Raw genomic sequence first — 13,338 nt, 5'->3', positions numbered from 1 at the left:
CTCTTTCTTACCTCTCCCTAATTCCTGTTTTTCTGCATGTAGTTACATTTCTTCCCTGCTATCTAAACCCCAACTTTTCGTTGGTCAGGAAGATGGATTTGAGACTGATCTCCCATCTCCTAAGTTGCAGTACCTGATGAAAGCCTTCTTCCCTGGCAATACTAGTTGGATTCAGTGATTGGCTTTCTGTGCAGTGAACAGCAAGACTTAAATCAAACCTCTGGTGTTTCAGTAACAACTATCCTAATACCAGACAAAATAAACAAGAGACTTTAAGACAAAAAAGTTATCAAAGACAATGAGGATATTTTGTAATGATACAAGGGTTAGTCAATCAGGAAGAGAGTGCAATAAATACCTATGCATCTAACAGAGCCTCAAAACACAGGAAGCAAAAACTGAGAGAATTGAATGGAGAAATAGACAATTTAACAATGGCAGATGGAGACTTTAATACCACAACTTTCAATAACGGATAGAGTAACTACGCAGAAGACCAGTAAAGAAATAAAAGATTTAAACATAACCTACCAGACATCTGTAGAATACTCCACTCAACAAAAACAGAATACACTTCCTCTCAAGTATACATGGGATGTTCTATAGAATAGAGCATATGCTAGCCCTTAAAATAAATCTTAATAAATTTAAAAGGACTAAAATCATATAGTTTCTGATATGTCTCACAAACTAATACTGTCATGCACTATAGTTTCAGGTTAGCATGTAGGGTATGCAGTTTGTTGGTCCTGCTTCCTTCTGTTTGTCATGAATGTGGAGGTGACCATGGTTACACATGTGTAGGCCAGTAGCCCAGGAAAGTCAGGCAGCTGAAGGGAAAGGACAGATATTCCATAAGAGTCTCCCTATCTCAGTCTCACAAAGCCAAGGAGGAATTGACACATAGGAAGTGAAGAGGTACATCAGGGGATCACTTCTCTTCTGTCTATGCCTGTCTTTAAAACCTCAGTTTCTCTCCCACTAAACCCCATTGCACAGGAATGCTGTTGATCACCACCAACCACCACAGACTCGTGACCTTGATTTTTACCATGATCTGTCTGAGAATATATCCTCAGGCCAATGGCTTTGGCTCAATGCAGATCTTTAGTGTTCCATAAAAACTGCTTCAAACATATACTAACAGTTTATAAGTCATTCCAAATTAGGTGGCCACTACATGTATTTAAAGAGATGTACATAAATTATTTCAGTGATTACGACAAATTGGAAAAAAACCTGTGGAGTTAGAATGAAAATCATAAGTGACAAGCACAAAATATGTATATAGAGATTATAACACAAAGCAGCCCACACATAGCAGGGTGGGGTTAGGAGTTATGAATATAAAACTTGTCCTCAAGTGAAAATCCAACATGGGCCAGGTGTGGTGGCTTACACCTGTAATTCCAATACTTTGGGAGGCCAAGGTGTGAGAATAACTTGGGCCCAGGAGTTTGAGACCAGCCTGGGCAACATAGTGAGACCCCATCTACACACACACACACACACACACACACACACACACACACACACAATAGCTGAGGGTGGTGATATGTGCCTGTAGTCCTGGCTATTCAGGAGGCTGAGGCAGGAGGATCCCTTGAGCCTGGGAGTTTGAGGCTGCAGGGAGCTGTGATCACGCCATCGCACTCCAGGTTGAGCAGCAGAGCTAGACCCTGTCTATAAACAAACAAACAAACAAACAAACAAAAAACTAACATGCTTCCCCAGTGGGAGAAAAGATGCCAGTATAACATTGGTTTGCAGCAAGAAGTATATTAAGACATTGACCAAAATCCTTTTATTATTTATTTTGTTTTTATTCTTTGAGACAGGGTCTCACTTGGTCATCCAGCATGGAGTACAGTAGCGTGATCTTGGTTCACTGCAGCAGCAAACTCCTGGACCCAAGTGATCCTCCCACCTCAGTCTCCGGAATAGCTGGGACTATAGGCATGTGCCACTATGCCTGGCTAATTTTTGATGATTTTTTGTAGAGGCAGGGTTTCACCATGCTGCCCAGGTTGGTCTCAAACTCCTGAGCTCAAGTCATCTAACCACCTTGGTCTTCCGAAGTGCTGGGATTACAGGTGTGAGCCACTGCCCCTGGCCTCTAAATCCATATACGTCAATTATTCACACACGGAGAAGAATATTCAGAAATTTTTTCTTATAATATTAAAATGATGTGGCAAATGGGAGCACCACAAAAGAACATCAAGACTATCTAGAAGTTTTAAAGTTTTCATTAGGAAGAAAATAACTTCATGTCAGTCCTCAGGAGAATGATAGAACTTAGGGAACTATGTATTTCTTGATGTTTTCTATGCATTTGCAATAATAAACAATGAAAATATGGTTAAATTTTAGAATGAGGCCTGTGGTATTGTCACAAGGGTATACAAATACTGAGAATGACTGCTGAGGGAGTGGTCTCCATTGGTGGTGTCCTTCAGAAGAGACCTTGTGTTTCCACATGGCCTAGACACCTGGAAGGCAGAGATCCTAACATTCCATGACACCCCCACCTTCTAATTCTGTTATTATGACTCCAGACTGTTACCTGGCACTGGGTCTTACCTTTGGCATTCCTATCAGAGCCTGAACCACAGACAGTACCTTACACTCTAAGCTCAGGCACCTTGTGCCTTGTTTTTGTGGCTAAGGATTCTCAGAGCTGTGGGATGCTGACAAAGTTTATCCCAAAAGTAAGTTATGAATCAGATCTGCTTTCTTTTGACTCATTTAAATCTTTGTTTAATGTAAAGAAACTTTATTGAGGTATAATTTACATACTATGAAATTTACCCATCATAATTGTACAGTTCAATAAATTTAGTAATTTACCCAAGTAGTGCAACCATTACCATAATCCATGCATTTGTTTTTAATGTATTATTTGTTTGGGTTTATTCTCCCTAGGCTCTGATTCTACTTCCTCCACAAGCTTCAGCATGGCCGTATCTCCCACTACTTGTTTTGGTCCAAAGGCAGAAACGAGCATCCTAGAAACCAATCAGTACTTGCGTTCTGAACTGGAAAAATGCAAACAGAACTTCCGAGACCTCACAGAGAAATTCCTGGCATCCAAAGCTACTGCCTACTCCCTGGCCAATCGTCTGCAGAAATACAGTAGGTCCCATAGGGGCATGGTCACCAAAGTGATAAATGATTGTCCATTTTCCTCTGTGAAATGAAACACTGCAGAATTTATTCTCTATCAAAATTAATTTTATCCTAACTGCACTCCCAGAAAGGTAGAAGTGGGCATTTTACTCTCAATTTGCCAAGGACAGAGAAACTGAGGCATAAAGGTGTAAAGTTTACAGAGCAAGTGTAGTGAGGAATAGAGACTAAAACCTTGGTTTAGGCATGAAACTGTCTTTCCCTTCTCAGCAATGAGTATCAGCTTCTACAAACATGTAACATCACTGTTGGTTAAAACAGCTCAGGATTCAATTAAAACTTTTTAAAGAGCACCCATTTGCAAAGCACTGCACCAACAGCACCAGGGTGAAAGAGGTAATAGTGTATACCTTATCTGCCTCGAAGGAACTTAAAACTACCTATTCTCAACTGAGTCACAGATATGTGGAGATGCGAACTTCAGTAGCAGACATGGAGAAAAGTCTTTATGATACCTGGCTCAATATTCTCTTTTCACAAAAGTTCAAATAAGTCATTCCTCAAGCTCTGGTTAGATTGAGGGTATTTCCAGAAAATCAGAGACTTTGTAATACCCTTTTGGTCGCTCTCTGAGTATCAGCTTTACAGACAGCAAGCAACTGCAGGTGGACGTTCAGGAACAGAGCTATGAGACATATGGCCAAAATGAGAATAAGGCCAAGTGGAGCAGACCGCCGTTCTCAGTAGAAGGCCAGGCCAGGTTAGGGGCTGGCCCTTTCCTCTCCACAGTCAGCTCTCACATTTGTAAATCCACTGTAAAACCCCAAACCTGTTACTAATAGTCAGGGAAGGGGGAAGCTGTAATGACAAGGAAACATGGGAACAAGGGTATGAGAGGAACAGGGATATTAGAAGAGGATTCTGGTTAACATTAAATTGAGTTTTCTTTCCAATTTCTACAATCATTTTAAAATAAATCATTGCGTGGGTGGTGGCTAAAAGTTGCTGTCTAACTTACTGTCATAGAAAAGTAAAGCCAAAAGCCCACTTACTAAAGAAGGGAAAAGATGAGCTTTGGTGTGTGGAAAAACTAGTTTAATAAAAAACAAAACAACAACTTCATGTCCTATAATTGTAGGACAAAATTTTCTCAAGCTAGAGAAGAAGAAAGACATTACCTAAGACATTAGTATGAAGGTATTATAGCGCAGTGATTAAAGAGCATATGCCCTAGGGCCAAATTTCCTGGGTTCAAATCTAACTTATCGTCACTGTGCCTCAGTTTCCTCATCTGTAATGGTAATAGAGTAGTAACTACCTCTTTGGATAGTGGTGATGATCATATGATGATAATTCTTAAAAACCTAATGCAACAGTACCATGACAAACACTGTGTGTTGGTTCTCCCTTTAAAACACCACCTATTAGTATTTGGGCATATATCATTTGGATCGTTCTCCTCCATATGCAGTTTTACACAGTTATATACAGATAAATGTTTAAATCTTTGAAATATTTTGGGATTATTGAAACTCTTGAAACAGGAGAATCATCAGTCCTACAGTTCTTAGTATCTTCCCAAACACACAGGAAGTCATTATTTCATGGCCTTATGTTCATGTTTTACTTAAGAGGCTGTAAGGCTTGGTAAATTGGCCTTAAGATTTTAAGTCATGGCCGGGCGTATTGGCACACTTACTGCAATCCCAGCAATTTGGGAAGCCAAGGTGGGTGGATCATTTGAGGTCAGGAGTTTGAGACCAGCCTGGCCAGCATAGTGAAGCCCTGTCTCTACTGAAAATACAAAAACTAGCTGGGTGTGGTGGTGCACACTTGTAATCTCAGCTACTTGGGAGGCTGAGACAGGAGAATAACCCAGGAGTCACAGGTTGCAGTGAGCCGAGATCGTGCCGTTACACTCCAGCCTGGACAACAAAGTGAGATTCCATCTCAAGGAAGAAAAAAAAAAGAAAGAAAGAAAGAAAAGAAAAGAAAAGAAAAAGAGAGATTTTGAGTCAAACCTCAGGGGATGTGAATTCTGACTGTCTCTTTCCAGTTGAATCATCTTGTCAAGTTACTTTATCGACCTGTGGGCTTTTCTTTCCTCATCTCTAAAATGGGGAGTAGTTGAGAGACTGAGGAATAAAGAAAGATATGGAAATCCCAGTATAAAGCCTGGTACTGGGGATACTTTTATCCTTGAGATAGACCCTGCCTCCTGCCCTGCAGGCAGTGACCACATAGTAGCACATCCAGCCTTCCATGATGCAGGCATGTCTGTCTTTTCTCAGAGTGTGAAGAGTGCAAAGACCTTATAAAATCTGTGCTGGAGGAGGAGCTGCAGTTTCAGGAGAGGGAGCTGGCCGAATTGCCGAGACCAGCTGCAAGGCTCCGGTAAGGAGGTACCTCTGTGGGAAGTGTATAAATACTGTTTGAAGTGGGGCAGCCCAGGCTGGTAGAACAAAGAGAAAATTTGTGCATGGAGAAGGGCAGAAATGTATGAGGCAGGCACAGAACTAGATTAAGATACAATGAGGCTATGGTCTAGTTAGGTGTCTAGGGTTTTCCGTTAAATAGCATATTAGTAAAATGGAGACAGCTGCCTGTGTTGGAATACTAGCAATGTGGCTTCTATCTGTGTGTCCTTGGTCAAATTTACTTTACTTTTCTGCATGTCATCAACCTAGGCTACCTCATTTATAAAATGGAAATACTGACAGTATGTACCTTAGAGGGTTATGAAGATTAAATGCACGATTGCAAGTAGTTAGAACCATCTCTAACACATAGAAAACTCTGAACAACTATTTTCTGTAATTATTATATTTGTTCCCATTTATAGATGTGGTGATTGTCATTAACATTTTCTGTAAGAGATATTTTCAAACTTTCCAAAGTGCCTTTCATGATAAGAATGTTTCTCCTCCAAACTTTTTAAAAAAGTGTTATACTAGGTGGAGTATTAACTGCTAGGGCTATGGGATAGGTAGGTGATTGAGCAGCTGTTATGTGGAAAATGAATTATTTGCTCAGGACCAGCACTGACTATCCTTAGAGGGTTTCAGACATAAGGTAGGTTGTAGCATTCGAAACTTCTTTTAATCCTTTGCTGAAATGAAATCATAGAAGCTGAAATGTGTAAGACTCACCAAAGCAGAGAGATTTGATTGAAGGGGGGATAGGTCTGGAGCACCTGTTTCTCCCCAGTATGTGTCTTTACTTCCCCTGACACTTTCTAGTAACTCTAAGGAATAGAGTTTGAAAGAGGACCTGTGGATAATTACTTAGAAGAATATCAGGGAGAAAACTCGAGCATGAGATGGGGTAGATGACTGCAAATGTTCAGTCCAGCTCTGGGACTACATGGTTCTAAACATTAACTGAAAAACTACTTGCATGTGTACATACTACCAGGTGCTGTAAGTCGGGTCATAGGTGGCACTGTCCTTAGACTCACAGAGCTCACACTCCACATTGGAACCCATGTGTATTAGTCCATTTTCACACTGCTATAAACACGTGTCTAAGACTGGGTGATTTATAAAGAAAAGAGGTTTAATTGGCTCAGGGTTCTGTGGGCTGTACAGGCTTCTGTTTCTGGGCAGGCCTCAGAAAACTTACGATCATTGTGGAAGTCGAAGGCGAAGCAGGCCTGCTTCACATGGCCAGAACAGGAGAGAGAGAGAGAGAGAGCAAAGAGCGAGGTGCCACACTTTCAAACAACCAGACCTCGTGAGAACTCACTCACTATCACAAGAACAGCAAGGGGGAAATCCACCCTCATGATCCAGTCACCTTCCAGCAGGTCTCTCCCCCATCACTGGGGATTACAATCCAACATAAGACTTGGGTGGGGACACAGAGCCAAACCATATCACCATGAGAAATATTTAAACAATAATTAGAAAACAATGAAATCCCACATAGAATAATGAAATTACTACTCAGAACTTTACTTTTTTTCTTTTTTTTAGATGGAGTCTTACTCTGTTGCCCAGGCTAGAGTGCAGTGGTATGATCTTAGCTCCCTGCAGCCTCCACCTCCCAGGTTCAAGTGATCCTCCTACGTCAGCCTCCCAAGGAGCTGAGAGTACAGGCGCACACCACCAGGCCGGCTAATTTTTGTATTTTTAGTAGAGATGGGGTTTCACCACGTTGACCAGGCTGGTCTCAAAACTCCTGACCTCAGGTGAACTGCCGCCTTGGCCTCCCAAAGTACTGGTATTACAGGCATGAGGCACTGCACCTGGCCAGAACTTTAGGTTTAACAGCCTTCTTACTGATTATGGCCTATCTTCATGTCATTCAAAAGAATACTGCCCTTCTTGACTTTTTCACTGATTTTTTTTTTTAATTTTCAATTCATACCAGAGATACCTGCCCAACACTTTTGATCCTGGCTTGCTTTTTTCCTGTTTTTTTTTTTTTTTTTGTTTGTTTGTTTGTTTTGTTTTGCCAGCTGCTGCATAATGCTTGATGTATATCATACGAAAATGTACTTGGACTAAAGTGGGGAACCCATGGGGCATTTTTTTAATGCAAAGTTAGTAAAATAACAGACAAACCCAGAACCCAAAGCTGTTTCTTCACTCCTTCTGCCACAGGCAAGTCACACAACTTGTACAAGAATTGATCTTGGGCCGGGTGCGGTGGCTCATGCCTGTAGTCCCAGCACTTTGGGAGGCCAAGGTGCACGGATCACTTGAGGCCAGGAGTTCGAGATGAGCCTGGCCAACATGACAAAACCCCATTTCTACAAAAAATATATAAATTTTCCTGACATAGCGATGGGCACCTGTAGTTCCAGCTTCTTGGCAGGCTGAGGCAAGAGAATTGCTCGAACTTGGGAGGTGGAGGCAGAGGCGGAGGTTGCAGTGAGTCGAGATTGCATCACTGCACTCCAGCCTGGGCGACAGAGTGAGATTGTCTCAAAAAATAAAAATAAAAAAAAGAATTCAACTTGGGAGTTCCTTACAGGGATTCTAAGAGATCTCTCCTCTGAAACTTCTATGATCTATTATTCACTACATTCCCTCGTACATTTTACTCCTCTCTCCCACCTTAGGATACATGATCCCTTAATTCAGGCTCAGGCTAAAGAACTGACCCACTTACGACAGAAGATACAGGAAGGGAGAGGTGTCTGCTACCTTTTCACCCAGCATGTGAAGAACACAGTCAAGTCTTTTGAGGGCCTTCTCAGGAACACTGGCATTGCCTACTACCAAAGACAGAGATTCTGTAAGCAAATGGTACAAGGAAGCCAGCTGACAGAGATCCTTGTCAGAAAACTGGCCACAGGTAAGTTGGCTACAGGCTCTGAAGACCCTTAGCTCCTCCCAAGTGCCCCAAAGTGAGGAGAAAAAATGCAAAGTTATTTCCATTGTAGATTTTATTTTAGTTTTGACTATGGTCCTTAATCTGCATTCTATTGTTTTCTCTTTAGAGCACTCAGGTAATCACTTTTAATATTCTTTCAAGAGTTCTGAGTTTTATTTTTTATTTTGAGACAGAGTCTTGCTCTCTTACCCAAGCTGGAGTTCAGTGACATGATCTTGGCTGACTGTGATCTGTGCCTCCTGGGCTTAAGCAATCATCCCACCTCAGCCTCCCAAGTAGCTGGGACTACAAGTGTGTACCACCACGCCTGGCTAATTTTTGTATATTTTGTAGAGACAGGGTTTCTCCATGCTGCCCAGGCTGGTCTTGAACTACTGAGCTCAAGTGATCCACCTGCTTTGGCCTCCCAAAGTGCTGGGATTACAGATGTGAGCCACTGTGCCTGGCCTGAGAGTTCTTAGTTTCAATCAGTAAGAGGGATAGAGTATAGTGGATTAATTCATCTTGATGAGCATAAGAACTCACCTTCATTTCTGGAAGATATTTTCACTGGGCATAGGATTCTAGTTGACAGTTTTTGTTTTTAAAAAGTGTTTGAAAAGTGATATTCCACTGTCTTCTGGCTTACATTGTTTCCAACAAGAAGTCTGCCATAATTCTTATTTTTGTTCCTCTGTACATAATATGTCTTTTTTCACTGGCTGCTCTTGAGATTTTCTATTTATCACTGGTGTTAAGCAGTTTGATTATGATAAGACCTTGTATAGTTTTATCTTTTATGTATTGTTTTACTTTATTTAGTTTTTTGCATCTGCATGTTTATAGTTCTGATCAAATTTGAATAATGACAATAATTAATATATTATATATGGCATATATATATCAAATATATGTAATATATATTCTTTCTCTCTATTCTGTCCTTCAAAGACTCCAGTTATATTTGTATTAGCTGCTTTGAAATTTTACCACAGTTGACTAATGGTCTGTTCATTTTTTGTTATGTCTTTTTTTTCTCCATTTCTTTCTATTTCCATGTCTTGGAATTGATTAATCTTTCCTCAGCAGCATCTAATCTGCTGTTAATCCTGTCCAGTGTATTTTCATCTCAGACTTTATTTTTCATCTAAATTTTATTTATGTCTTTTTAAAACTCTTCTATGTAACTCCTCATCATTTCATATTTTCCTCTATCTATTTTATTTTATTCTACTTTTTGAGACAGAGTCTCACTCTGTTGCCCAGGCTGAAGTGCAGCGGTGAGATTTCGGCTCAAGTGATTCCTATGCCTCAGCCTCCTGAGTAGCTGGGATTACAGGCACTTGCTTCTATGCCCAGCTAATTTTTGTAATTTTTATAGACATGTGGTTTTACCACATTGGCCAGGCTGGTCTCAAACTCCTGACCTCAGGTGACACACCCACCTTGGCCTCACAAAGTGCTAGTATTACAAGCATGAGCCACCACACCTGGCCTAGCTTCTTTAATACAAGGAATATAGTTATATTTGTTTCAATGTCCTTGTCTACAGATTCTGTCATCTGTGTCCTTTCTATTGTTAATTCTCACCTGATGTGTCCTTTCTAAGTCAGTTTAAGTAGATTGATCTTTTTTCCCTTCTCATCATGGATTATGCTTTTCTGTCTCTCAAACATTATTTGATTTGGTGTTAGACGTTGCAAATTGTAACCTATTGAATGCTGGATTTTTTGCATTTTGTGTTAAAATCCTTTTGACTTTGTTTTAGTATACAATAAAGTTACTTAAAAACAATTTGCGTCTTTTCAAGCCGGCTTTTTAAATTTTTTAGGCAGGATAAGCACAGCTATTAGTCAATGGCTATTTTTTTCCCACTATGGAGGCAATATGACTTTTAAGAAAATAGACTTTATTTTTTAGAGTAGTTTCAGATTCACAGCAAAATTGAGCAGGAAGTACAAAAAGTTCCCATATACCCCCTGCCTCCACACATGGATGGCTTCCTAGACTATCAACATCTCTCTCCAGAAAGGTACATTTGTTACAGTTGATGAACTTACATTGACGTGTCATTATCACACAAAGTCCATAGTTTACACTGGGGGCAACACTCTTTTGAAGATTCTAAGCCAGTGATCTCCCACAGATTTGGCACCAGGGACTGGTTGCATGAAAGACAATTTTTCCACAGACAAGGTGGGGGTGGGATGGTAGGGGTTGGGAGTTGGGTGGTTTCAGTAGGAAACTGTTCCACCTCAGATCATCAGGCACTAGTTAGAGTTTCATAAGGAGCATGCAACCTAGATCCCTGGCATGTACAGTTCACAATAGGGCTTGTGCTCCAATGCTGATCTAATGCCATCGCTGATCTGCCAGGAGGCAGAGCTCAGGCAGTAATGCTTTCTTGCCGGCTGCTCACCTCCTGCTGTGCGGCCCCATTCCTAACGGGCCATGGACCAGTGCTGGGGGTTGGGGACCCTTGTTCTAACCAATGCTCCCTCTATTAAAAGGGATTTTCACTGTAGTTGATGGAAACACCAAGTGTTGCAAGCTCTGTGTGAGCTACAGATATTATTCCTTTTGGGAAGTTCTTTCCCCTGCTTTGCATAATTTCCTCAAATACATGTACTAATGAGTACTTAGCTGAAGATTGAAGACAGACATCCAAGGCATTCTGTCTGTGCAGCAATTTATTCTCTAGTCTGTCCTGTGATGTCTAGCCACCCTGACTTCTTCAAACTTACTACCAGGCTCTGCCTGGGTCCTCCCTCCCTGTTCTGCAGTTGACAATCTCAGGCAGGAAACTGGAGCAATCATAGGGCTCACCTCTTTTATTTTCTCTCTCTCAGGGATCACTCTACTGTACTGCACTATATCCAATGTTGAAGCTACAGTTTAAAATACCTTTTCCAGTTTCTTAGTTGTTTAAGGTGGAGGACAAATCTGGTCCCTATTACTCCAACTTGGCCAGAAGCAGAAGTCTCCGTTCAACCTTTGCGGTCAGAAAGAACAGTATGACAGAAGGCAGCTTGTTAGAATGGGAAGACCCCTGGGCTAAGAATCAGAATTACCTAGGCTCTAGTCTCAGCACTGTATTTACTAACTTTGTGCAAGTGATTGATCCTTCTTGAATTTCTGTTTTCCTCATTTGTAAAGTGGTCAAATCATAATTCCACAACTGCTGTACAGATCGGTTGAAGTAGTATCTTAATGTTCATGAGTGTATTTCTCTTTCAGGGTTATTTAGTTATTCATTTATTTTCAGGTCGCAATAAATTGTCCAAATCTTTTGGGGTTAATTTAAGCACTGGATATAGTAGAAGCTGGTGTTAGAAAAGTTGATTTATACTGGAATGTTTTTCATAGACTCACCCCCAATTCTCACTAACAAACTGAGAAGAAAAAAAAAAAAAACAAGAATTACCCCCAAGAACATCTGAGGAAGCACAACAGGGACAGATTTGAAGGCACCTTGGGCAGTCCTCTGGTTTTGGAGTAGAGGTAGGACAGGGCTATTTGTCCTCTCAGAGACTGGAGCAGGTTCTGTGTGTGAGTAGCAATGGGACAGTCATGGTCTGGCAACCAGCCTGTGGCAGGAAGGAAGGTTACAACTGGAGAAGTCCAAAGGGCAGCCAGGTAAGTATTCTTTGAACTGGGGAACAAAAGACTTTTGCTCTGCTTCAGGCAGCTGATGTCATGGTGAGGATTCACCACATCAGGAACACCCTGTCCAGTGGACTCAGGCAAGCCCGCCAGGCCACTTCTCTAAAGACACAACCTGAGGCCTCCTGCAATAATTCTTGCAGAGCATTCTGAACACACATATAAAGTGTTATGTCCCTGATCATACAGGCCCCATGTGTGCAATGTGTGAAATGGGACCTGCTTAATTTCTGACCAGCTCTTTTAATTTTGGTTTGCAGAATATCACAATGGTAAGAAAAATGAAGACAGGCAAAAGCTACTGGCTCCCAGGTAACTCTGAATGATGAAGGGGCTGATAATGGACTGACAAAATCTAGAGAGGATTCCAGAAGCAAGGAGTCAAATCTAGAGAGGATTCCAGAAGCAAGGACTCAAATCTAGAGAGGATTCCAGAAGCAAGGACTCAAATCTAGAGAGGGTTCCAGAAGCAAGGGCTCAAGAGGTTAAAGGTCCCAGATCTGGGAAAAGCAGACACTGCTGAGTGTTCCTCTTTTTGTTGACTGATTATACAATGTGTCCTTTTAAAAACAGTTCTCTGCTCTCTTTGCAGTTCTTGTATTGGTTCCTATTTCCTAGTAATTTCTTACGCTTAGTTAACTAGTCACTCTTACCGAAAAGTAAACTAACCAGGGATCCCTGGTTTCTGTATCTTTAAATCCTATATGGTTGCAAACCAAAGTGAGATGCCTATCTGGTTTCTGCACAGTTGTCCTGAATTATGTTGGCAGATATTTTATAGCCAGAAAATTACCTTGAAAAATAAATTGAAACCATACTGAGTATTTAGAGCTAGGGGTCTAAAATCTGCAAAAGCCCTGGGATGTTACGTTGTCTCAAGAGCCAGTATTCAATGGACCACTCTACATCATATTAAATAAAATCTGAACACAGCATTTTGAAGCCAATAGTATGGGTCTCTGTGTGTCCCTGTGTGCCTTGAGTGTATTTTAGAGTAGTTGTTGAGTCTGCTGCCTTACCTGTGTGTCATGAGGTCAATGCACTGATCACTTGCTGTTTTCACTTCTATACTAACTCTCGGCACACTATATTCCCAGTCAAAAGTGGATTGTATACTTTCTCTTTGATATGATGGTCCCTTTGGTCTTGGTGCCTCTTCCATGAGCTTCAGATCAGAACTAGCTATGAAGCTGTGGTTCCAGGCTGCCTTGGTTTAATTCCTTGTCT

General features: G+C 41.1%; 1 protein-coding gene across 1 annotated transcript; it reads left to right on the top strand.

Annotated features, from left to right (window-relative positions):
- The first annotated feature begins 2,957 nt into the window (after positions 1 to 2,957).
- Positions 2,958 to 13,328, top strand: LOC104663992 (neuroblastoma breakpoint family member 6-like protein). Its single transcript, XM_030936579.1, has 5 exons — positions 2,958 to 3,135; positions 5,421 to 5,523; positions 8,195 to 8,430; positions 12,372 to 12,423; positions 13,283 to 13,328. Exons 1-5 carry the CDS (start codon positions 2,958 to 2,960, stop codon positions 13,326 to 13,328), a joined length of 615 nt encoding a protein of 204 aa, XP_030792439.1.
- Positions 13,329 to 13,338: the final 10 nt, after the last annotated feature.

This window comes from Rhinopithecus roxellana, chromosome 8, assembly GCF_007565055.1.
Source record: "Rhinopithecus roxellana isolate Shanxi Qingling chromosome 8, ASM756505v1, whole genome shotgun sequence".
Classification (NCBI taxonomy): Eukaryota; Metazoa; Chordata; class Mammalia; order Primates; family Cercopithecidae; genus Rhinopithecus; species Rhinopithecus roxellana.
The sequence above is the reverse complement of the archived record's forward strand: the minus strand, read 5'-3'. Positions and strand labels throughout refer to the sequence as shown.